Source organism: Bombina bombina, chromosome 3, assembly GCF_027579735.1.
Source record: "Bombina bombina isolate aBomBom1 chromosome 3, aBomBom1.pri, whole genome shotgun sequence".
Taxonomy (NCBI): domain Eukaryota; kingdom Metazoa; phylum Chordata; class Amphibia; order Anura; family Bombinatoridae; genus Bombina; species Bombina bombina.
In genome coordinates this window covers 1,203,538,944-1,203,566,332 of record NC_069501.1, presented here as the reverse complement: position 1 = coordinate 1,203,566,332, position 27,389 = coordinate 1,203,538,944, and the positions used below count along the sequence as shown (strand labels likewise).

At 37.0% G+C, this 27,389-nt stretch overlaps 1 protein-coding gene across 1 annotated transcript in view; it reads left to right on the top strand.

The window, feature by feature from the left end:
• EED (embryonic ectoderm development) overlaps nucleotides 1-27,389 on the top strand; it is a 52,239-nt gene that overhangs the window by 5,854 nt on the left and 18,996 nt on the right. The window contains exons 2-10 of the mRNA XM_053708647.1: nucleotides 867-1,019; nucleotides 9,788-9,880; nucleotides 11,158-11,223; nucleotides 11,496-11,621; nucleotides 12,830-12,911; nucleotides 16,257-16,348; nucleotides 17,992-18,125; nucleotides 18,959-19,064; nucleotides 22,888-23,046. Of these exons, the coding sequence (XP_053564622.1) occupies nucleotides 867-1,019; nucleotides 9,788-9,880; nucleotides 11,158-11,223; nucleotides 11,496-11,621; nucleotides 12,830-12,911; nucleotides 16,257-16,348; nucleotides 17,992-18,125; nucleotides 18,959-19,064; nucleotides 22,888-23,046 (1,011 nt within the window). The remainder of the gene's footprint in view (nucleotides 1-866; nucleotides 1,020-9,787; nucleotides 9,881-11,157; nucleotides 11,224-11,495; nucleotides 11,622-12,829; nucleotides 12,912-16,256; nucleotides 16,349-17,991; nucleotides 18,126-18,958; nucleotides 19,065-22,887; nucleotides 23,047-27,389) is intronic.

Here is a 27,389-nt window from a genome sequence, read left to right as displayed (position 1 = left end):
TTTTTGTAGTAAACATTACGGTGGCAAATTTGGTAGTACTAATGTGGGCTCTAAATTAGGATCGTAGCTGTTTAGACTATGATGGATGGCGTGTTTTTCTGTTGTTTATGTCTATAAAGTTAACGCCCATGGGGGCGGATTACATTAGTGATGTGATAACTATGGAGTGTTCCATTTGCAGGCTCGGACCGCACCAGGGGTTTCTGTGAGTGGGGCTATGAAACCAGGGATGAAATTTCACTATGATTAGACTGACATATTCTGTTGATACTGAGAGTATAACCTATTTTTGTACACTAGCTAAGTACACAATTGATTATATATAAATGGGGCAATTTATATATTTATATATTTGCTAACAATATGACACTGCATCTGTTAGGTGGTACAGTCCTGGATTGATTTGCACACGGTCTCCAATGATTGGTGGACTCACTGGGGGAGGGTTTTACAGGCCTTTATTAGTATGTTTGTAGCTTCTGGTTGTCAGAGGAAGGGACGTTTGTTGTCCCGAAACGTCACAAATACATTTTTGTTGGTTCTAAGAATGCTTAAGTCCAGTGAGTGCTTTCTTCTATCTACCTTTTGATTATTCCTGCAGAGCACCCTGGCGGATGTTGGAAGCTGGAGAGAGTGCACATACCTCTCCTTTGAAGATTTGGAGATGTGTGTGTGTGTGTATATGTGTGTGTATATGTGTGTGTGTCCGTCCAAAACATACAAAATATCAGCAGGAGTTTACTTTTGTTTAATTGCAGTTCTTTACAATTTTCTCATCCATATACGCATACCTAAGACTGTATAAAGTTTTAATTACTTCAATTTGGAAGGTATTTAATACATTCGTTTTCTTTTTCATTGTTTAGGATGATGCTGTCAGCATAGAGAGCAGCACAAATACTGAACGTCCAGATACCCCCACAAATATTGCAAATGCTCCAGGAAGGAAGAGCTGGGGGAAAGGAAAATGGAAATCAAAGAAATGCAAATACTCTTTTAAATGTGTAAATAGCCTTAAGGTATGTGTGTGTTCTGCTAATTATGGGGTGCAAAAAATTGTTTTTTTATGGTAAAATCCTTTTCTTAGACTTGAGAAATGCTGCATGGGCACAGGAAAATTAGGAAAGGGGGTAAATCAAAGTGGCCAAGTTGTCTTGTTAAACATGTCAAGAAAATATCACCCGAATATCTGTTAAAATGGAAGGTATGTTACCAAAATTTCTTTAGCTCACAATAGTAAGTGCTCTGTTAAGTTATACTTCAGCTACTGTCAGCTGCATGTTGAAGGGGCAAAAAAACCAGCAGCCAATCAGTGCACTTTGCTTTACTAAGATCTCATGAGATTTTACTGAAATATTGCGAGATTTCATCGTTAATTTCCTTATACTGAGAAGGGAAATTACATGACTGTGTCTGCACATGACAAATGCATGCTTCTTGCAAGTCCTGGGACTAGCATCCTGATTGGCTGCTTAAAGTCCCTTTACAATGGGATGTGGCTGCTGAGGAAAAGTTGAGATAAAATATTCCTTTTTTACATAGAGATGTCCAGGTGATATTATTAGTCAGCTTTTTACAGTTATCGTAAAACTTGCTTATAATTTAGAAGCTAGTTTAAAGGAAAAGTTAACTTTCACTTACCCCTATGCTGCATCTCAAAGAACATCGAAAATACGTTAGTTTAATTCATCAGTTTTTGACGTTTAAAATAAAAGCTTGTAATTTACCTTTTTTAAAACGATATGTTCTCACGCCGTAACTCAGCCTTGGTATGAAAAAAATTAGTGTTTAGAAATGACGAATATCGTTAATGTTTTTATTGGTCCCCCACTGGCGTCCCAATAGACTCGCTATACTCCCACAATATTAAATATGCATGCGTGTCTCTCGAGTGATTCATTCTTTTAATGGATCACAGCAGAGATCCTAGTTTTAGGCATGCGCAATAAGAGAGGATTGGCTGGAACGTGCAAGGATGAATACGTAAGAGCGGGTGGGACCGCTCTTACGTGTGAAAATGAAAAAGCAGGAAATGAGCGGGTGGGCGGAGGATGGCAAAAAACGGTATGTAATAAAACATACAATTTAAATAATAAGTACTTGGGAAAATAAAATTTAGCAACTGCATTAGTGTGTAGGTAATTTTTTTTTTTAAATAATTTTTTTATTGAAGTTAAAACATATATCATCACAACAGGAGCTCGCCCTAAGGCCAAATTTACAGCAAAGAGAGTAATACATTGTCTATCCAAAGGTATTATTGAGAAAGCAATATGCACATAAAGCAAGAAAAAATACATTTCAAATCTGGTTATGAAGATAGACAGTATCTTAGGCGAGATAAACTAGAACTTCATTTTATAGTATAACGTCAGCGTATGAACTCCACATTCTAATAGTATTTTACCTAAAACCAAAATATCAACCTGCGGAGAGTTAGCATAAATATCAGCCACTCTTGGGCCGAGATATATAGGGGGGAAGGGGATATTCAGCGGGTAAGCACCGCTATACGCATAGGGAAAGGGGGTGAGGGGACGGAGCCATATATAAATGTAAGTAGAATATGGTACCTGGATATATCTTTCTTAAACTTTTATAGATTAACATTTTCAGCTGTATACTATTCTGTGGTATATGTAGGGCATGTTCCCTAAAAGAATAGAATAGAATATCAGTGTAATTGCTCTATACTAAACGGCCATAATGATAAGTACTAGGGCTTTACATTAGCATAGGGAAAACATCTAAAAATAAACATTCTATAAAAGCTGCAACCCTCTGGGAATTATCAAATAGTAGAAGGAGAGTATATCGTCTAGGTTAAATATCAGTTAACAGCAGTAATTGTGCAGAGATTAAGCAGTTATACAGGTCGTTTAGTAGAGTTTAAAACAATACAGAGCTGACTATGGAAGCGTTTCTCAGTGATATTTAGTAATTAGTGATAAGTTGAGGAAACCACTGCTACCGCCACAATTATTAAGAAGTGTCTGGGGCCTAATCTAAAGGTCCAATATATAAGCCAAAATAGATAATTATATAACTAAGGCTAAATACAGTTCAGATAATAAGTGTAAGGAGCTATATCTGGACATACTTAATAGCCACAGGAGTGCTATAGAGGTAGTTAATTAAAACATAGGCTAATATTAGACAGCATGAATTGTCATACTACAGCAACCTAGTGTGTATAGTTGAGCGAGCCCATATCTTAGGGCCTGCAATATTATGGGCATTAAGCTAGTTTAAAAGATTCCCAAGAGTTTTGACTTAATAGCGCAGACTTATAGTGTAGAAATGAGTAATTGTATTTAAGAAGGTCAGCTTCAGACTTGTAAATAGCAGAGGAGAGATTTAACCTGCAATGTCTAAGGCATATATCTGTATCATTGCGAGGCCTTCTCTGCATGTGAATACTCACTATCTCACTAGCTTAAGGTTGCATTTTTAGGGGAGTAAGATACATTTAACGGAAAGTAATGAAACATTACCAGTTCAGTACTAGAAGTTGTAAATAGCAGTGATCATTAGTAACTAGCATGCATATGACTTTAACAGCTTGATAGAAACTCTATGTGCATATATAAAACACTGCATTAGGAAAACAGAGGGCAGCAAAGCATAGTAGCCTAATATGTTTAGTCCTGTGGACAAATGTGCGAGGCAGACATAACCCAATGCACTCTGGTAACTGTAAAAGAAAAATATTAGAATACAAATGTATTTACTGGGGGTACCTCATCCAGTATGAAATGCTAAAAAAAATGGCTAAACATATTATGAGCTTATAAGCCTAGCTAGGAGTGAGTTAGAAAGAGGAGGTTAGGTATATGACTTGACCAACATACTAAGACAACTTGAAGGTTGTTATTGTAGCAAAGCCCCAATTATTAGCCTACATATAGATGATATATGCTCATATACAAACCATACTATAGGGGTCTAAAGGACTTTGTCAGCGTCTATGAATAACATATATACTGTTTTAGGCATAAACATAGAATCATGTATTTTTAAAACTAAAAAGATAAACATGAAATTGAAATAGTCCAGAGCCAGTGTTAATGAACCTGTCATACATTGTCTTATATAACTTAGGTTAGTATTGAGTTATGTGTTTCTATAGTAAACAGAACAAATGCACACTTTTTCCTCTTTTTTTTTTTAAAATAGTAATTAGGAACCTTGCCTCACAGTATAATGTCCCAGAGGCATATGCTCAGTTCGTAGCATCATAATGGTGAAGAATTGCGTGCTAGTATTTGAAATGGTAGGAACATTATTGGTCCCATATAAACATTCAGTTAGCTGTATCTTGAAGGGCTATCGTGAGAAGTCAGATGCATTCTAATAGTGTCCATGGGGATTATTCTCAGTGCCCCGTTCTTCAGATCAATAGATCGTCATGCTGGGGATCGTTTCTCACACAACATATGTCCAACACTAGCAGTTCACATATAAGATGCAAAAACATAAAGCACGCACCGAGAGTCAGCTATACTGTCACACACTACCCGATCCCTGTAGGAGTATCTGCAGACCGGCTGTCAGTATAACATGTGTCGACTGAACAGACTAGGGCAGGAATCAGTGGCACACCATTTCTCCGGTCAGTGAGGTGGAGAGCATCTGCCATTGTGGTCGGTGAAATCCGCCTCTCATAAGGTATTTGAGCAACTAAGATGTCATAAGTGCTGGCAGGGAGGCTGTTATCGGGTGCGTTATGGATACAATCCCAGTGGACTGAAATACCAAGCGGTATGCGCTGCTGCTGAAAAGGGTTCTTTAGCCAGAGCTCGGCACCCAGTACTCTTACCGGCAAAGTTTTCAAACGTGTGGGAGAGCTGTTAGGCAAGTTACGGTCCGCGCTCGTTCTCCTAATCAGTAGGTGAGTCGTCTTAAGCTTGCTTTCACTGCGAAGTTCAGCTAGGGACCATTCTGACATTGTAGGGACGTGCGCTGTACTTATAATGCTGTCGGGGAGAAACGGAGCTCCATATTCCAGCAACATGTCTCCTAAAACTGCGGCAGTAATACTCGGCTGTGGGGGAGGGTAGGGCACTACCATCACGCCATCCTGAAGTAACTCGGTCTGTGCGCCCTCAGGCCGCTCACCAGGTACATTATAGTCAGTGATACCTCCCATCGTCGATCGCAGCGTGGCAGAGATATCAAAGAAGCAGCTTTCCATCTGCTGCTCTAGGTTTTTCAGCAGAGAATGAAGAAGCGCACTATCCTCCATTTTGCTAAGAGCTTTCGATTACAGCCAGAGTTAGAAGTAGCGACTGTAGGCCCAGACACCTTCCTCCAGTATAAAGCGAAAAATATCCAGTTAGATGCAGAAATCTGCTTAAATACAATATCTGTTGCTGACAGGCTGACTAATAACAGCTCATTTGTATATTTAAGTCAATCTTTAATTAAGATATTAGCATTTTTCCTAAGTTGAGGCCCAGGAGCTCTAGCAATGCACATCTGCTCACTCCGGACGTTGGCTCCGCCCCCCGTGTGTAGGTAATTTAATGTATGGAATTAATGTGTAGTTAGAAAATTTACTTTCACTTTAAAAATGTTTTTGTATGTGTAAGATTTTTTTACAGGGCACACCTGTTAGTATTGACTATTGATTCTGAAGTTTGTTTTTAGTTGCTGTTGACACGTTAATTATTACGTTGTAGTAAAATCTTTGCTTTTTGTGACACATGAAGAGTATTTAAATGCGTCATACAAGTTTTTAACACAAACTGGCAGCCAGTCACCATGACAACTACAAACTGATATGTGGAATTCTGCAAATAGCCCCTTAATGCTATCTGGTGGGCAAAACATTTTCTTTTCTGCCACTGCCCATTGTGGTGTGTTCCATCTCCACCATTTGTCAGATCTGCCTGCCTTAAGGTGCACGCAACCTGCCGCTAATGCAGCGGTAGGCTTGCTTCAAGGGGTTTATGCTTGGTGAATGTGCAGGTGGCACTTTCCTTACAGCTATGCCAGCAGGTCACAAACATCTATTTATAAAAGAAGCTTTCTTGCCAAGACGTGTATTTCAAAGAGTATTCTACTAAAGTTTAAAATGTATTGCCTGTCACATTATTTACCTTTTTAATTTGTGTATAAAAAGTGTATTTTGAGTAATTGCTGATCCAGTTATCATACTGCATTTACAGAGACCATAAAACAGTACAGGCCATGACATCTCGCTCTATGCAAGCAGAAACCTTTAAGGCTGACTTATTACATTTGTTGCACACACACTTTTGAAGGCATAATATACAGTTCATTTGTAATTATCAAGAAACTATTAACACTTAGGTTACACTTCTTTTGAATGTTGTCTGATGACCATGTCATGTGCCTCATCCAGAACCCTAAGCATTTTGTTCTCCACAGAAAATGTTGCCAGCTGGGTGGCATTATAAAGTAGCCGGGTGGGGACAGTGTAATATTTTCTATTATTCAAAGCTCCAAATTATTTAACATAAATATATTTAATGATGATTTCTGCAATACAAATTAAACTTTTATTAATTTTAGTTGAATAAAAAAGTTTAGCGGGGTGGTGCACCCTCTAAAACGGTCTGGTAGAGAACACTGCATATTCAGGTATCACCATTTGTAAATTAAAGGGACAGTCTAATCTAAAATTTAAATTTTTTGAAAAAGACATAATCCTGTTATAACCCATTTCCCAGTTTTACATAACCAACACGGTTATATTAATATACTTTTTACCTCTGATTACCTTGTATCTAAGTCTGCAGACTTTTTTTTTTAAAACCCCTTAATGACCGCAGCACTTTTCCATTTTCTGTCCGTTTGGGACCAAGGCTATTTTTACATTTTTGCGGTGTTTGTGTTTAGCTGTAATTTTCCTCTTTCTCATTTACTGTACCCACACATATTATATACCGTTTTTCTCGCCATTAAATGGGCTTTCTAAAGATACCATTATTTTTATCATATCTTATAATTTACTCTAATTTTTTTTATAAAATGAGGAAAAAATGGAAAAAAACACACTTTTTCTAACTTTGACCCCCAAAATCTGTTACACATCTACAACCACCAAAAAAATCCCATGCTAAATAGTTTCTAAATTTTGTTCTGAGTTTAGAAATACCCAATGTTTACATGTTCTTTGCTTTTTTTTGCAAGTTATTGGTCCATAAATACAAGTAGCACTTTGCTATTTCCAAACCACTTTTTTTCAAAATTAGCGCTAGTTACATTGGGACACTGATATCTTTCAGGAATCCCTGAATATCCATTGACATGTATATATTTTTTTTTTAGAAGACATCCCAAAGTATTGATCTAGGACAATTTTGGTATATTTCATGCCACCATTTCACCGCCAAATGCGATCAAATAAAAAAAATTGTTCACTTTTTCACAAATTTTTTCACAAACTTTAGGTTTCTCACTGAAATTATTTACAAACAACTTGTGCAATTATGGCATAAATGGTTGTAAATTCTTCTCTGGGATCCCCTTTGTTCAGAAATAGCAGACATATATGGCTTTGGCGTTGCTTTTTGGTAATTAGAAGGCTGCTAAATGCCACTGCGCACCACACGTGTTTTATGCCCAGCAGTGAAGGGGTTAATTAGGGAGCATGTAGGGAGCTTGTATGGTTAATTTTAGCTTTAGTGTAGTAGACAACCCCAAGTATTGATCTAGGCCCATTTTGGTATATTTCATGCCACCATTTCACCACCATATGCGATCAAATTTAAAAAAACGTTAAATTTTTCACAATTTTAGGTTTCTCACTGAAATTATTTACAAACAGCTTATGCAATTATGGCACAAATGGTTGTAAATGCTTTTCTGGGATCCCCTTTGTTCCGAAATAGCAGACATATATGACTTTGGCGTTGCTTTTTGGTAATTAGAAGGCCGCTAAATGCTGCTGCGCATCACACGTATATTATGGCTAGCAGTGAAGGGGTTAATTAGGTAGTTTGTAGGGAGCTTGCAGGGTTAATTTTAGCTTTAGTGTAGAGATCAGCCTCCCACCTGACACATCCCACCCCCTGATCCCTCCCAAACAGCTCCCTTCCCTCCCCCACCCCACAATTGTCCCCGCCATCTTAAGTACTGGCAGAAAGTCTGCCAGTACTAAAATAAAAGTTTTTTTTAATTTGTTCTTTTTTTTTTTATAGCATATTTACATATGCTGCTTTGTAGAATTCCCCCTTAGCCCCCAACCTCCCTGATCCACCCCCAAAACAGCTCTCTTACCCTCCCCCTCTGCATTATTGGGGGCCATCTTGGGTACTGGCAGCTGTCTGCCAGTACCCAGTTTCAAGAAAAAAACGTGTTTTTTTAAAACAAAAATAGAAATTCTGTAGTGTAGATTCACCCCCTAACAGACAAACCCCAACACCTTAATTGATTAATAAATAAAAAACTTTTATTCCCTTTTTTATGCTTTTTTTTTTCTTTTTTCTGTAGTGTAGCGGTTCCCACCCGCTCCCTCCCCGTGCACGCGCGCGTGTCCCCGCCCTTCCGTGCACGCGCGCGCGTCCCCGATCGCCCACGATCCCGCCCCTCCTGCTCGTCGCCAAGGCCATCGATGGCCACCACCCGCCCCCCACCAGCCTCCCACCCACCAACGCGGTAAGCCAACAATCTCCGGTGCAGAGAGGGCCACAGAGTGGCTCTCTCTGCACCGGATGGCTTAAAAATGTTATTGCAGGATGCCTCGATATCGAGGCATCACTGCAATAACCGGAAAGCAGCTGGAAGCAAGCAGGATCGCTTCCAGCTGCTTTCCAGACCGAGGACGTGCAGGGTACGTTCTCAGGCATTAACTGCCTTTTTTCTGAGGACGTACCCTGCACGTCCTCAGTCATTAAGGGGTTAAACAGTGATAGTGGTCTCATTCACCTAGAAGAATGTGTATAATTGATCAATTTTATAAAAATGTTTAAAAATAATCCTTACAATTAAAATACTAAAGTTTTTGTCGTTTTGAATGCAATCTTTGACATGCCTCATTATGTTACAAGTGGTACATGGTATATAGGATAGAAAAAAACATAAAACAAACCTATACAGGCGTAAGTGTCCCTGTGTGCTCTTAATCATGCATGATATGCTTTGTTTCATTTTTATAATACATTTTGATACAGATCATTTTCTTTCATTTTTGATAGTCCTATCTGTTTATCTATAGCAGATCTTTAAGACATGCATGTCTCTTATTGTGAATGTTTTAAAATAACTGCAAATATGTGTATTGATTTTAGCTTTTTCTTTTCAGATTAACCTCTTAAGGACATATGACGGAATTATTCAGTCATAAAATAATTGAGCAAACTGAAAGCTGTGTCCTTAAAGGGTTAAAGGGACATTTTACACTATTTTTCTTTGCATACATGTTTTGTAGATGATCCATTTATATAGTCCATACAGGGTTGTTGTTTTTTTGTTTTTGTTTTTTTTTTTTTATGTATAGTTTTGCTTATTTTTAAATAACATTGCTCTGATTTTCAGACTCCTAACCAAGATCCAAAGTTTTAGGAGAATACTGATGTATACCTACTCCAGCTTGCTTCTGTTTGTGTAAATTGTCTTTTCATATGCAGAGGAGGGGGGGGGTCTGTTATTTCCCACATAAAATGGGTGTTCTAGCTACCTTTTTAACAGAGCTAAATTGGGAGCTTCTAAGTAAGTTTTATACAAGTATCTGTGCATATTACTCTTTATAGTAGTGTCTATTACATGCAGTTATATGAAAATTTAAGCTTAAGTTTATTTGCATTTTACTCGTTTACAGGAAGATCACAGTCAGCCGTTGTTTGGTGTGCAGTTTAACTGGCATAGTAAGGAAGGAGATCCTTTGGTATTTGCTACTGTTGGCAGTAACAGGGTATGTATGTCTTAAAGCTGGACACCATTCTCCCTAAATAACCTACAGTAACTAGAAATATAGTTATACTGTGTGCACTACCAAGTATGAGACTACACTTCTGGCACTGAGAAACTAGACTTACATTGAAGGGACAATAAAGTCAAAATGGAACTATTATGACTTAGAATATGACATTTTAAACAACTTTCCAATGGATTTCTGTTATCAAATTTTGCTTCTCTCTTCGTATCCTTTTATAGAAGAGTACAAGAGTCAGGAGTACAGCAGCAATTATTAACGACTGGCCTTAACTGAACACATCAGGTGAGCCAATGACGAGGCATATATGTGCAGCCACCAATCACCAGCTAAGTCTTAGTAGTGTGTTTTTGCTCCCGAGCCTTCATAGGTATGCTTTTAAATAAGGGATACCATGAGAACAAAGCAAATTTGGTAATGAAAGTAAATTTTAAAGTTGATTATAATTGCATATTCTATAAAAATCGTGGAAGTTTATTTTTGACTTTACTATCACTTTTATTATTAGAGATACAAGTGTTCAACTTTATACATGGCTACATTAGGATGCAACATGGTTTTATCTGTATAAAGTTCTGTTAAAAATCTTTTTATATTGGTGAAACAATACCTAACGGCAGAGTGCAAGGGCTGAATCTCTGTGGTTTAGAGGTTTCAGAACAAGTGATGCTGCTACTAGCCCACGCTTGTCACATTTTTTTTATTTTCAAGCTGAAAAGGTTGGTTTCAAATAACTACATTTATAGTCCATATTCTAGTGTTGGTTTCCTATGTGATTATTAGTTACGGCATATTTTGACTCTTCAACCAAATCAGCACTATAATAAATCTGTAATACTTTGTACATCTCATACGTTCTCCAGCCAGTGCTATGGAATATTGCAGTGCTATACAAATACATGATGATGATTTTACCCTTGGAACCTGATAGGAGATAGCAGGCTTGTGATTTGGCATAGGAAGTTATTTAAAACTCATCAGATGCAATAATATGAAATAAAAACCTGGCAGGACTGGTAACCTTTTATGGGCACTATAGCAAAGATACTATAAAGTGACCAGGTGTGCTGGATTCCTTTTTTTGTTTTGTTTTTGTTTGATAATTGAATATTTGTGAATGATGATGATAATAATAAAGAACTAAAACCACTTCTCCTGAGGAAGGACCCCTACACTACAGAAATATAGTGGGGGTTAGGGGGATTCTGTTAAAATTATGCTAAGTAAGATTCAATTTTAAAATGTTTGTCTTCCAGGTTACGCTATATGAATGTCACTCACAAGGAGAAATCAGACTGCTGCAATCCTATGTTGATGCTGATGTATCCTTTAAGTAACTGATAAAGATAATTTAAGTGATCTGTAAAGCAGTACATAGCAGTGTCGTATCAGTGGGTTTGAGTATTGCATAAATTACAAATATAAAATAACTGCATTACTAGGTAAAGGCCTGAGATTCTGTACTCCAGGTTGCATAACATTGAAAACTAGCGAAGGACTATATCTTACTTTCCACAGCATAGGTTGTGAAAGTATTAGTGTTTTATATTAACAAAAAACAAAAGTACATTGGTCCTTAATTCCCACTCTTTAGGCAGATGAGAACTTTTATACCTGTGCATGGACATTTGATAGTAACACAAGTCACCCTCTCCTTGCTGTGGCTGGGTCCAGAGGAATCATTAGGATAATTAATCCTATTACTATGCAGTGCATTAAGGTTAGTATGTTCTTTTGTGTAGTATTTCATATGTAAAATAAGAGATGTCAAACTCTAAAAATGTCTAACCTGCTTATAAAAAAGCACTATTTTAAACATTAATCTTATTCTTATTGCATGATAAAGATTGCTAAAGGGACAGTAAACTCCCCAATGTATAACAAACGAGCAATATATTTCATATACATTTATAGGTGGTCTACTCTACTTAATACTGTGATTAAAGTATTACATTAATTGTCAGTAGGTGATAGTAAGATGTTATACTGCCTGTCTCAAATAGTTACAGCAGAGCACATCCACCAAAGCTCTGCAGTAATTGCTATTTAAAGACAATGACTGTGTGCACATGAAATATAGCTTTGCCCTAGAGCTGCCTACATCTATGGTAAACCTACATTTTACAAAACTCAAATGGTGATAGGCCCCGGACCACGTCAAGGTCTTTTCTTCCCTGGTTCCCTAACTTACAGCCACACAATCCATGCCTTCAACTAAACACGTTGAGATACAATGTTGACACGGGCATTTCCGTGTTTTAGGAAATTACGAAGGGCCTGTTTGTATCTTTGGTTGAAGGCACACACGCACAGCCTTGCGCTGTCTTGCAAGCACACAGCTGGATTAAAAGCAAAATGGCATGCATTATGTGGCTGTAGGTTAGGGGCCCAAGGAGGGAAGAGACTTTGATGTGGTCGTGGACTTATCACCATTGGTCAAATGCTGTAACTACCTATTCCATGTTGCTTTAAATCTAGCTGTGTGCTTGCAAGAGAGTGACAGACTTAAAGTAGTTAACATTGGAACACGTTATAATCCTGGATTTGGAATAAAGGTGTTTTATTAAGTGCGGTTGAATTCCTTTATTTAAAAAAAAAATGGCATGTCAATTGTTTTTCCAGAAAATGTTCCACTTGTTGAGCTTTGTCACTTGTCTCTTTAAATAAATTATAATGAATAAATATAGGTTCACTATGTTTTTCCTGCTTTTTTCTGTTAACAATTAACCAGTCTATACTTCAATCAAAACTTTTTGCAGCTCCTTCATAAACATGATAGAATATGAATCACAATGTCCCTTTGAATGTATATAATGTTTATTATCAAAAGAAGAGAATGCATTATTTCTGGTGTGATGGTGTTTGTGTATTTAGCTTTTAGGTCAGAAACAATTTAATAAATAAATGCTAACTGCAATCTATTTACAGCACTATGTCGGCCACGGTAATGCCATAAATGAGCTCAAGTTTCATCCAAGGGACCCAAATCTTCTCTTATCTGTTAGCAAAGGTATGTGTTTCTACAAAATCACGAAGATATGCCGTAGTACTATATTTTGCAAGCCAGGTGGCATTATGAAGTAGCCGGGGGGGGGGGGGGTAATACTTTCTAATATTATAACATTCTAATACCCAAAACACAATAAACATTGACAATTTTTAATATTGGCTAATTTTACCTTAAAGGGACAGTCTAGTTAAAATTAAACTTGCAGGATTTAGATTGGGCATGCAATTTTAAACAACTTTCCGATTCACTTTTATAATCAAATTTGCTTTGTTCTCTTGGTATTCTTAGTTGACAGCTAAACCTAGATACGCTCATATGCTATTTCTAAGCCTTTGAAGGCCGTCTTTTATCTCAATCAATTTGACAGTTTTTCGCAGCTAGATGGTTAGTTCATGTGCCATATAGATAGCATTGTGCTCACCCCCATGGAGTTACTTATGAGAGGGTACTGATTGGCTAAAATGCAAGTCTGTCAAAAAACTGAAATAAGGGGGCAGTCTGCAGAGGCTTAGTTAAGATAATCACAGCAGTAAAAAGTATATTAATTTAACCGTGTTGGTTATGCAAAACTGGGGAATGGGTAATAAAGGGATTATCTATCTTTTTTTTTTTTTTTTTTTTTTTTTTTTTTTTTTAAACAATAACAATTCTGGAGTAGACTGTCTCTTTAATATTGGCTACAATTTTAACCGGGTGGTTAGAATCGGATGGGTGGTGCACCTGTTAACAAGGTTCTTGGGAGAACACTGCATCTTGTTGAAGCTGTAATGTTATTGACGATTATAAGCCAATCTTAACCTTTTTTATTACTTTGAAAAACATTAAATATAAATGTCTAACTGCACTGTAGCAGCTCTCACACAGTCTCTGAATACATCCTAGAGCAGAGCTTTCCAAACTTTTCATCTTGGCGACACACTTTTTAGACCTACATCATTTTGTGACACAGTAAATCAGTTGTACTAGCAAAGAGGTTAAACTAACTTGTTTTAAGAGATACGGACACATACATAAATTATATAATAATTAAATGTATTTACAAGTAACAGTTTGTAAGTATGTTCAATAATTTAAAAAAGTTTATAATAACTACACCAATAGCTACTTACTATTTTAATGGGATGTATGAGGTTGATGGGATGAACACAATTTCTGAATATTTGGTGGAATATTAGATAAAGACACATTTCATCATCAAGCATTTTTAAGCTTCCACTTCCTATCCATATATCAAGAGCAGGAGCAGCCATGCACTACTGGGAGTTAGCTGCAAAAAAAACCCCACTGACTTCTGACTTCAGCTCAGCATTTAAGCTGCCGTCCTCAGAGCTCGGTGAGTCCGATTGACTACTGCCCATTCTGCAAACACACTGCTGTCCCACTCACTGACTACACATGCAGTCCCGAGCCAATTAAGGAGACTACACGTGCAGTCAGGAGCCAATGTGCCGCCAAAGCCACCAATTGGAATAGTTTCAGTTCCCACTGAGCTGCACCAATAGGTTAAGATGATCTGTGACCCCTAGGTATCAATCACGTGTCAACCATGTGATATGTGTAGCAGGCAGGCACTGTCCTAGAGAGTAGTGCTAGCATAACTTTGCACACTGAAGTTTGCTTATTTTTGAATTCCATGTTTTTCTATAGGATACCCCAACTGTGTGGGTACATTTACTCTACAACGTATTTATTCTGAGATGCCTACCGATTGTACATTTTTTCTCGTCTTTCACTTGTCTCACAGTTTCTCTTAGAGGGCTATTAAACACTAAATAAACACTAAGATAGAATGATGCATTCATATAAGATTAGTCTGAGAATAACATGTAGATGTATTTTTGTAGTTCCATTAGCTATTTAAATATTGATAGAATAAGTGTAAAGTTCTAGTGTCTATAAAACAATGTGAGCTGTAACTTAGGTTACCTTTTTTTGCTGTGACCAGTTAGAGACAGTTATAATTAGGTAATTAGTGTGCAGCCAATGGTTGTGTGGAGTATAACAGTGTTTTGTACTTCAGTTTCCAACAGGAACTGAAAAGCTCACAATTTCAGAATAGAAATACAGTAAAATGAGACAAAATGAAAGTATATTGCAGAGTTTTTATTATATATACAATTTAAACATTTTGTGATGGTAATATAAATGAATGTCCCTTTAATATCTGTGCTGTAATAGCTATGCAGAATACATTGATCACTTAAAAAAACCAGGCTTTGTGACTTATGTTTACAATCTAATGAACCTGTACTTGGCTACGTAACGAAACTGAATAAATGCTGTGGACATACAAGATAGCCTTAATGTGATTGTAAAGTTTAATGAATTGCTGCCAAGTATCTAGAAATATTTAAAACAGGGGCTTTTTAATTCATTAAATTTTACAGACACTTATTTTTTAAAATATTTACCTTTGCATTATGTTAAACATTCAGCTGTTCCTCCGCCCCCGCGCCTTCTACTGTATTTAGCATATCGATGACAAATCTAGCGTCCTCCATTCGTTGCGTGCCCCACGAGCTTGACGCCAAAGGGTGCACGCACCGATTGGAGGAAGCTGGATTTGTCATCGATATGCTAAATACAGTAGGAGATGCGTGCAGAGCAATGGCGTTATGTTTAACATAACTCAAAAGTGCCCCTGTTTTAAAGATTATTTTTAGATACTGGGCAGTAATTCATTAAACTTTACAATCACTTTAAGTTCTATTTCCAGAGCTCATTAACATTTATTGCAAGTTTTTTTGCTATTAAGAGACATTAATAAAAGCTTCAAAATAATTATTCTAGGAATGCCGCTTAAATTTTAGTTGTGTGTCCTATTTTTGGGGGGGTTTCATTATACTTCATTGGCTCTTCTACTTTATATGGATGTCCCAAACTATTTTGTCAAGGCCAAACTCGCAATGCAGTCCAAACAATCTGTTGAAATGATAAATTGTTGGACACATTTGGTGCTGCAGTACCCTCTACATAGTTTTAGCTGAGACTGCAGAATGGGGCTATATTTTGCCACCTTTATAGCAGAGTAGGGCTTTCTAAAGACAAACACTCCCAAACTCACTATTGTAATGAGGGCTGGTTGCACTGTGTGTCGTCTGTAGTGCCTAGGTTTTATACCAATGTCTGCTCTGCCTACTTTGTCTCCATATTGCATGCACTTGAACTGCATCTGTTCCTTCTGTTTATATTGCTTTAAAGGAACCCAATATTAAATCTAATACTGCTTTATTCGTTTTCTCTCTTTTTTTTTCCCCCTTCAGCACTCTACATCACTTGAAAATAGTTTGTCCTGTGTACTTATATAACATCTTATTCCAAAGAGATTTCTTGTGTTGTTCCCAGATCATGCACTGAGACTGTGGAATATCCAGACAGACACCCTCGTTGCTATATTTGGAGGTGTGGAAGGGCACAGAGATGAAGTGTTAAGTGCAGTATGTACACTCCTTCTTTAAACACATACATGTGATCAGCACTCTTGATATTTAAAGGATCAGTCTAGACCCAATATATCATTTTGATTACTTATTGTTGCATACCAGAAAGGCATCCTGGTACTGGTCCACATCTATAAACATGTGAGAAGTACATGATACGTTTAAATATTCATTGTTTGTTAGGAGGCCAAGTTGACTGCCAAGCTTCACCCATCTACTGCATGTATATTTCCCCCCATTTAAATTGTTCTCAATGATCCATTTTACCTACTGGGGTGTATTAAATTGTTAAGTAGCTTCTTTACCCCTGTTTTGGCCTTTGAAATATCTGATTTAGCTTTCTGGTTTCCCAACCTATACTGAAAGTTTTGATACTGGAGACTCGGCTATTGAATAGCCTAGTAAACACAGCCAGCAAAAGAAATTCAATTTACAGTGGGGATAGTTAAGTAATAAAATAATTTTCCATTGTTCTCTCTATGGATTGAGCTTTAGGTTTCCAGACAAATATAAGATAAGGAAGCAAGTGTGTGTGTACACAAAGTGATAACATAATGAAATATATTACCTGAGGCTCAACACGTAATAGGCTGTGGTTTAAAAGCGCAAAACTAGCTACTTCATATACACAAACCTGAAAATGCAATTTCTCATACATTTTTATACCCTGCAGCTGGTATAACAAGTTATTGAAAATACATTTAATATAAAAACGATTTTAGTGTACTGTCCCTTTAAGTTTCTCCAATCACTAAAGACTCTTTAATTTTTCCTAATCACTCATGTTGATTTGTGCATGTGCAATTTGAAATAGCTAACTAAAAAATATTAAACATGTGCTGCTGACCTGTCTTACAAGAAGAAAGCTCTGGGCCGAGCTTGCCGGACATTTTTGGCTGCTAACAAATGAACGTTTAAAAGTTTTGTGTACTTACGAGCTTATAGATGTGGAATCTGTTGCAAGATGCTTGTATGGTATGTTGCAAGTAATAAAGAATAAGTATGGGGTCTAGACTGTCCCTTTTTAAACAGTGCTTGCATTATGTTTTAACATTGCTTTTAACCTCAGCCCCCTACAGTGGTTAAACACATAACTAAAGTCACATTCCCTTTAGTTATGGGCTAACACATGCATATGCTATTCCTGATTGGCTCACGGGGTGTATCCTGCTGAGGACCCACAATGTTCTGTAGCTCTGATTGAAACTTAAGCTGTATATTTAATCCCTTTTTGAGGGGTTTGCAAGTTGCACTTGTTTTTAAAATAACAAATAGGAGCATTTTATTTTTCCATCAGTCTCCTTTTAATACAAGTATTTGATAGAAATGTGCTTTGTAAATTTTTTTTAGAGAATATTTTTAGTTTTTTTTTATTATTTACATGCCTATTCCTTTCCCAATTCTTAGGTGTAGAATGTCTAAAAATGTAAATGTTATTGTAAATTATAAATAAAAAAATAAAAGGATAAAGATAATTTTGCTAGATGTATGTATGCTGTATTAATAGTAATTTTTACCCCGGTAACACATTTTTTGGTTGACTCAACTTGTAATCCTTTCACTTTTGTCTCGTACAGTGTTTGACATAGTATTAAATGACTCTTATTACACTTGGGGGTTTGTTTTCTTCCCGCATTAAGGACTATGACTTACTGGGTGAGAAAATAATGTCATGTGGCATGGACCATTCCCTTAAACTTTGGAGAATTAACTCTAAAAGAATGAAGATTGCCATCAAAGATTCCTACGAATACAATCCCAGTAAGACAAACAGGTAATCGTGTTCAGAATGGGATTCTCAGAAGCTAGCACAGAAATTGAATAAACAGTGAAGAGAAATAATTTATTTTATCCAGGATATGAAACCCCCCAAAAATGTTGTGATTCAGACAGAGCATATACGATTTACTACTACCATCAAATGTGCTTTGTTTCTTATGTTTTTCTTTGTTGAAGAGATACCTAGGTAGGTGCCAGGAGCACTGCATGGCAGGAAATTGTGCTATCATCTAGTGCTCTTGCTGCCATATAGACGTGCACGCTCCTAAGTTTTTTGTTTTTTTTTCTCTTCCAACAAAAGATATCAAGGGGACAAAGAAAATTTGATAATTGAAGTAAATTAGAAATCTTTTTAAAATTGAATGCTCTTTCTGAAGCATGAAGGGGGAAAAATATGGGGTTCATGCCCCTTTAATATCTGCTGGTATTTAAAATATATATTAAAATATGTGTGTGTGTATACTATATGTATCTATTAGCAAACGCACACCTAGGGTTTTGCACCCAGATCTAATATTAAAAAGAAAGCCCATAAAAATGTAAATAACCGCAGTATTAAATACATTTTATATATACATTACATACACACAGGACTCTAATTTTTCAGGGGCAATGGAAATTTTTAAGATTAAAATTACAGGGGGTACTGTTAAATGTCAACAAACACACAAATGTGTATTTAGTCTTTAGCGTACCAATATGCTTGAGTTTTTGAGAGATAAGGGCAAGTAAAATGTAGTGAGGGCTTTGTTGCACGTTTTATCGAATGAAACAAGACATATTTTATATTTATTTTTATTTATTTATTTAAATTCTTGTTTTATGCAGGCCGTTTATTTCCCAAAAGATTCATTTTCCAGATTTTTCTACAAGAGACATTCACAGGAATTATGTTGATTGTGTAAGGTGGCTAGGAGATTTGATACTATCCAAGGTGCGTAGTTTTATTAATATGCCAAACGTGTGACTTTTAGTTCTATGTGCGTTATAGAAGTAATTAATAATATCGGAAATATTGAGTACAATTATGTAAAGGAAGAAGCTTTAGGTTTAATAATAATAATTTGGTGGGTTTTTTTTACCAGTTAGATGTCAGTCTAAAATAGTTTTTATTTGTAGGACTGACCAGTGCAACTTATCAAGGGGTCCATAACTAGTGGCATTGGGATTATACATGAAAATTATTTGATCTCTTGCCAATGAAAGCATATGTCTGCTTTACGTGGAACGAAAACCTTTTTACATCGGTTATGCATATTTGATATAGAACTAGTTAAACATGTTTTAAGTCTCTTGGCCCTCCCTGACCTCCCAAGAGACGTGGACTGAACTGCCCATTCTCCTGGTTACCTGTATAAAGGTAACCCTCAAGGACCACAGATTCTTATATTTGGATTTGTTTCCCACCCATCTTTTCATATGTATACTGCATTGGTACTCGTTTCAACTGATAAGTATTTCCAGGGTGGGCCAAGATAACTAGAAATTCATACTCTTTTTTTTGGCTGGACTTCTCTTTGAAGAGTTAGGGGTTGTTGCTTAAGGTTTACCTTTTTACAGGTTACCAGGGGAGTGGGCAGTTCTGTCTATGTCTCTCGGGGGAGGGGTGCAATTGGTGTTACCAAGTGATATTGGTCAAGATATAGAAATTGCTTATTTTTGCAGTTTAATTTTTAGTTTTTCATGTGGAGAAAAGGTTAAAGGGAAATTAAACACCTAAATACATTTTTATAATACTACTGAAGTTATTCCCCACCTCCCTCTAGTCATGAATGTCGCCATGTTAAAATCTATTTTTAACTACATTCCAGTGCTGACCTTTTTTGCACATGTGCAGCAACTCTATTTTAGATACCTGCTGTGTAACCTAGGTTATATAATGGCAGCACCCATGAGAGGGAGGTGTATGTAATGTTTAGTGTTCCTTGGAGTTAAAGGGACAGTCTACACCAGAATTTTTATTTAAAAAGATAGATAATATCTTTTTATTACCCATTCCACAGTTTTGCATAACAAACAGATTTATTAATATACTTTTTACCTTTTGTGATTACCTTGTATTTAAGCCTCTTCAGACTGCCCCCTTATCTTGGTTCTTTTGACAGACTTGCGTTTAAGCCAATCGGTGATAACTCCCTTAGTTGTGAAAAACTGTCAAAATGCATTCAGATAAGAGGCGGCCTTCAAGGGCTAAGAAATTGGCATATGAGCCAACATATGTTTATCTTTTAAAAAGAGTAACAAGAGAACAAAGCAAAATTGATGATACAAGTAAATTGGATAGTTGCATGCCCTATCTAAATCATGAATCTTTAACTTTAACTAGACTGTCCCTTTAAAGATGTTTTGATTTTGAAGCTAACAGGAAGAGCAGATAGGCTTTAAGACTGTTAAATACAGTTGAATTGTACAATCAACAAATGCATAATGAGACATGCAGTGATACTATTTTTAAATGTGCAGTAGATTATTATTTTTTTTGGACAAATTTCACTTTTCTATCATTTCCCCACCTTCTATATCATATGACAGCCTATCACAGACTCATATGCATGTAAACTCTTGCACATGCCTTGTAGGAACTGCAAATTCTAGTAATGCAAATAAATTGGAAAGTGTTTTTAAAATTTGACATTCTGTATTAATTACGAATTATTTTTTTTAACTGTTGTGCCCCTTTAATGTTTGAGTTCTCATCAGCTGACAAGCAGGACTCCAGCTGCTTTATTGGACAGTAATCTTGATATGTGTCAAAACTCCTACTGCATTTTAAAATGCCCTCTTAGATGCAACAAAGAGAACACGTATAATTTTGTTTTGTTTTGCTTTTAATTGGTTATTTTACTTAATATTCGTTCTCCATGAGTTATGAATCCAGTCTCAGCAAAAACTTTTTTTTATTGTTAAAGGGACAGTCTACACCAAAATAGATATTGTTTTAAAAAGATATTTCCTTTACTACCCATTCCCCAGCTTTGACAGACCAACATTGTTATATTAATATACTTTATTACATTTAACCCCTTAATGACCACAGCACTTTTCCATTTTCTGTCCATTTGGGACCAAGGCTATTTTTACATTTCTGCAGTGTTTGTGTTTTGCTGTAATTTTCCTCTTACTCATTTATTGTACCCACACATTATATACCATTTTTATCGCCATTAAATGGACTTTATAAAAATACCATTATTTTCATCATATCTTAAAATTTACTATAAAAAAAATTATAAAATGAGGAAAAAAATTAAAAAACACACTTTTTCTAACTTTGACCCCCAAAATCTGTTACACGTCTACAACCACCAAAAAACACCCATGCTAAATAGTTTTTAAATGTTGTCCTTAGTTTAGAAATACCCAATGTTTACATCAGCTTTGCTTTTTTTGTAAGTTATAGGGCCATAAATACAAGTAGACTTTGCTATTTCCAAACCATTATTTTTCAAAATTAACGCTATATCCATTGACATGTATATATTTTTTTTTAGTAGACATCCCAAAGTATTGATCTAGGCCCATTTTGGTATATTTCATGCCACCATTTCACCGCCAAATGCGATTAAATACAAAAAATGTAAGCATATTTACATATGCTGCTGTGTAGGATCCCACCTTAGCCCCCAACCTCACTGATCCCCCACCAAACAGCTTTCTAACCCTCCCCCTCTGCCTTAATGGGCGCCATCTTGGGTACTGGCAGCTGTCTGCCAGTACCCAGTTTAGTAAAAAAAAGTATGTTTTGTTTTTTATTGCCCTTTTCTGTAGTGTAGCTCCCCCCCACCCCTTCCAGAACCCTTAGATGATGATTGAATTTTTTTAAATGTTTTTTTTTTTTTTTTTTTAACTTTTTTTTTTTTTTTGCAGTGTAGCGGTTCCCTTCCGCTCCCGTCTGTCCCGCCCCCTCCACTCGGCACATCGATGGCCGCCCACCCGCCTCCCAGAGTTGCTCCCACCCACCGACGATACCGGCCACCGATGTCCGGTGGCTCTCTCTGCATCAGATAGCCAAGGGGGGTTATTGCAGGATGCCTCGATATCGAGGCATCACTGCAATAACCGGAAAGCAGCTGGAAGCGAGCAGGATCGCTTCCAGCTGCTTTCCAGACCCCATATCGAGGCATCACTGCAATAACCGGAAAGCAGCTGGAAGCGAGCAGGATCGCTTCCAGCTGCTTTCCAGACCAAGGACGTACACCACATTTCCTCGATCATTAACTGTATATTTTTTTTTTGAGGACGTGTGGCGTACGTCCTTGGTCGTTAAGGGGTTAAACCTCTAAATTGCTACCTGTTTTTAAGGTACTACAGACAGCCTCTTAATCACATTCTTTTTTATTAGCTAGTCACAAGACACTAATTCATGTGTGCCACATAGATAACATTCTGCTCTCTCCTGTGGCATTGTTCAGGACACAGCACTAATTGGCTAAAATGCAAGTCAATAAATAAATAGCCCTGAGATAATGTGGCTGTCAGAGGCTTAGATACAAGGTAATCACAGAGGTAAAAAGTATATTAATATTACCATGTTGGCTGTGCAAAACTGGGGAATGGGTATTTTATCTTTTTAAACAATAACAATTTTGGAGTAGACTGTCCCTTTTTTAAGAGTAATCCACTAAATTGCATAATTATAGTTCACTCTATTGTCCTTTAAAAAATGAGCATTTGGTGTAAGAATTATCCACAATCGCGTTTTATTTGTTCTTGATGCACAAGAACAATTTATTGAAAAACTGCATTTCTTTTTGTAGTCTTGTGAAAATGCTATAGTCTGCTGGAAACCTGGTAAAATGGAAGATGACATTGATAGGATCAAACCAAGCGAGTCCAATGTGACCATTCTGGGAAGGTTTGAATACAGCCAGTGTGATATTTGGTACATGAGATTTTCTATGGACTTTTGGCAGAAGGTATGATGCAGTGTTTTGCTTTTTTGTTTAATCTTTCTGTACGTTCAATCACTAACTTTATAATTTTACTTAACATTTCAAATTATTATTGTAAACTGCTTGTAATATTTTACTTTAGGTCTTATATACCACAATATGTGTTCTGCTTTTTATTAGCAATGCAGTTAAAACATCAGAATAATTTAACACTGAGCTATGTGTATTTGTATCTATTGTCCTTATGGTGTGCTAGTAGCTGTTATAATTGTATATAATTATTTCTTTCCCATAGCATGGAGAGTCCACAACTTAATTCCCATTACTAGTGGGATATTCAACTCCTGACCAGCAGGAGGAGGCAAGGAGCACCCCAGCAGAGCTGTTAAGTGTCACTTCCCTTACCCATAATCCCCAGTCATTCTCTTTGCGTCTGTCAATGGAGGTGCGAAGATGGTGCCTGAAGATATTTAATCCTTTTATTGGTACTTTTCCCTGCAAGCAAGGATTGGGGCTAAGCTGTGTCCATGTCAATCTCTTTAGTAAGAGTAATGGTGGCTATTAGTAGTTAGAAAGTGGCAACGTAATGTTTGCTTTATTTCTAACATTATTGCTAGTACTACCCCTTTATAGAAAGCCAGGGTTGGTTACTCTGTTCATTCTTTTTCTTTAGGTCCCTGATAGAGTGGAGTGTCTATCACACCTAGGAAGCTGTTCCTGCCCAGCAGCTGGATCCACAGGTAAGTGCCTTTGCCTTTTAGGTACTGAGGGACAGCACTTTGGAGGGTTACTCCTCTAGTGGATCAATTCCTGGGACAAGTTTTGACCTTTATAGTTAAGTTCACAGTTGGGCAGTTAGGCAGGCACCGGCATATGTGATACATTAAGGGGTTACATTTTTTTGCCCTTAATTTTTATGAGATTGGCTGAAAGGTTAATTTGTGACTAGTATTCATTATAGCATAGGTTGTAAAGAGTCAAGGACTCATTCTTTATTGTTTATAGTCTGATGTAGAGTGGAGTACTTAAGTTTTTACTTCAGGTCGGACAGAAATGCACGCTTTTACAGTGACTTTTTTTTTTTTTTGTCCGATCGCGTGTCCAGCCTCTCTTCAGTTTATGTGGAGCGGAGTGAGTTAGACATCTTGCGATCTTGTCTCATATCTCTGTGCCGGCTTCTGTTTAAACGCTTAGCTTTCCAAGTCTGACAGCCTACTGTGACAGCAGATCTGAAACAAAGTCCTTGCTGTTTTCTAGTGGCAAATTCCGGTCCCGGTGCAGTAAGACTCCTCAGCTTAGCCTGAGGTATGGAGGTGTGAGGAAGTGGTTTTTAAATAAAAACTTTTTTTCCTGTTTGGCTTCTAAAAGGTGTGTGTTTGTTTTTTATACCGTGTTGGTATTACATATTTCTTTCATGTAATTGGCAAGAGTACATGAGCTAGTGACGTATGGGATATACAATCCTACCAGGAGGGGCAGTTTCCCAAACCTCAAAATGCCTATGAATACACCCCACACCCACAATTCAGTTTTACAAACTTTGCCTCCTATGGAGGTGGTGAAGTAAGTTTGTGCTAAGATTTCTACGTTATGCGCTTCTCAGCTTTTTGAAGCCCGATTCCTCTGTGTACAGTGAATGTCAGAGGGATGTGAAGGGAGTATCACCTATTGAATGCAATGGTTTTCCTCACGGGGATCTATTTCATAGGTTCTCTGTTATCGGTCGTAGAGATTCATCTCCTACCTCCCTTTTCAGATCGACGATATACTCTCATATTTCATTACCTCTACTGATAACTGTTTCAGTACTGGATTGGCTATCTGCTATATGTGGATGGGTGTCTTTTTTGGTAAGTATGTTTTCATTACTCTCAGCGATGGTTTGGCACTTTATGTATTTATATAAAGTTCTAAATATATGTTTTGTACTTATATTTGCCATGATTCAGGTTTTCAGTATATTTCCTTTTGCAGACTGCAGTTTCATATCTGGGAAATGCTTTTTTTATGGGGGAAAAAAAAATCTTTTAAATTTGCGGGCAGAATTAGGCTCGCAAGGGCGCAAAATGCCTGAGTTTATTGCGTCATTCTTGGCGCAAGATTTTTTGGCGCAAAGTTACGTTCATTGACGCAAATTCGTCATTTCCGGCATCTTTGTTGATGCAGAGTCCTTTGCGTCATCTATGACGCGAGTGTGTCGTTTTTGGCGCCAAAAAAATATTTTTCTGTTTGTTGTGCGTCATACTTGGCGCCAAATATTTTCTTTATTTAAGGCCCCATTTCTATTTGCCTCCTCCCTTTTTTCTATGTCAGAGTGCTATGCTGTTTGCATTTTTTCCCATTCCTGAAACTACCATATAAGGAAATTGATAATTTTGCTTTATATGTTGTTGTTGTTTTTCTCTTACATTTGCAAGATGTCTCAATCTGATCCTGTCTCAGAAATCACTGATGGATCCCTGCTGCATGATAAGTTCCACCAAAGCTAAGTGCATTTGTTGTAAACTTGTGGGGGTTATACCTCCAGCTGTGGTTTGTAATAGTTGTCATGCTAAACGTTTACATGCAGAGAATGTATCTATCAGTAGTAGTTCATTACCTGTTGCTGTTCCCTCAACATCTAATGCACAAGATATACCTGTGAATTTAATAGAATTTATTGCTGATTCTATTCAGAAGACTTTGTCTGCCATCCCACCTTCTAATAAACGTAAAATGTCTTCTAAAACTTCTCATAAGGTTGATGAAATTTCAAATGACCAGCAACATACTGAATTATCCTTTTCTGACGAGGATCTATCTGATTCAGAAGATCCTGCCTCCGATATTGACACTGACAAATCCTCTTATTTAAAATGGAGTATATTTGTTCTTTGTTAAAAGAAGTGTTGATTACATTAGATATGGAGGAAACTAGTCCTTTTGGTATTAAAATTAGTAAACGTTTAAATTCTGTTTATAAACCTCCTGTGGTTATTCCAGAGGTTTTTCCAGTTCCTGATGCTATTTCTGATATTGCTAAAGAATGGAATAGGCCTGGTGGTACTTTTATTCCTTCTTCAAGGTTTAAAATATTGTATCCTTTGCCAGCAGTTAGATTGTAGTTTTGGGAAAAGATCTCTAAAGTTGATGGGGCTATCTCTACTCTTGCTAAGCGTACTACTATTCCTACGGAAGATACTTCTTTTAAAGGAAACTTGAATCTTATCTAAGGAAGGCTTATTTATATTCAGGTCATCTTCTTAGGCCTGCAATTTCTTTGGCTGATGTTGCAGCTGCTTCAACTTTTTGGTTGGAAACTTTAGCGCAAAAAGTATCGGATCATGATTTGTCTAGCATTGTTAAGTTGTTTAAACATGCTAATAATTTCATTTGTGATGCCATTTTTTATATCAAAATTGATGTTAAATCTATGTCTTTAGCTATTTTAGCTAGAAGAGCTTTGTGGCTCAAATCTTGGAATGCTGATATGACTTCTAAGTCCAGATTGCTATCTTTCTTTCCAAGGTAATAAATTTGGTTCTCAGTTGAATTCAATCATTTCAACTGTCACTGGGGGGGATGGGAGTTTTTTTGCCTCGGGATTAAAGATCTACGGGTAAATCTAAAGCTTCTAACCGTTTTCGTTCCTTTTCGACAAAATAAGGAACAGAAACTTAATCCTTCCCCTAAGGAATCTGCTTCCAATTGGAAGCCTTCTTCAAATTGGAATAAATCCAAGCCATTTAAGAGATCAAAACCAGCCCCCAAGTCCGCATGAAGGTGCGGCCCTCATTCCAGCTCAGCTAGTAGGGGGCAGATTAAAATTTTTCAAAGATGTTTGAATCCAATGATTTTGGACTGAATTGATCCAGAGTATTGTCTCCCAGGGGTACAGAATAGGATTCAGAGTAAGACCGCTTGTGAGGAGATTATTTTTTCTCTCACGCATTCCAGCAAACACAGTAAAGTCTTAGGCTTTCCTGAAGTGTGTTTCAGACCTGTAGTTATCAGGGGTAATCATGCCAGTTCCATTTCAGGAACGGAGTTTGGGATTTTATTCAAATCTTTTCATTGTCCCAAAGAAAGAAAATTCATTCAGACCAGTTTTGGATCTAAAGATTTTCAATCGATATGTAAGTGTACCAACTTTAAAAATGGTGACTATAAGGACTATTCTGCGTTTTGTTCAGCAAGGGCATTATATGTCCACAATAGACTTACAGGATGCATATCTTCATATTCTGATTCATCCAGATCACTATCGGTTCCTGAGATTCTCTTTTCTAGACAAGCATTACCAATTTGTTGCTCTTCCTTTTGGCCTAGCGACAGCTCCAAGAATCTTTTCAAAGGTTCTAGGTGCCCTACTCTCTGTAATCAGACAG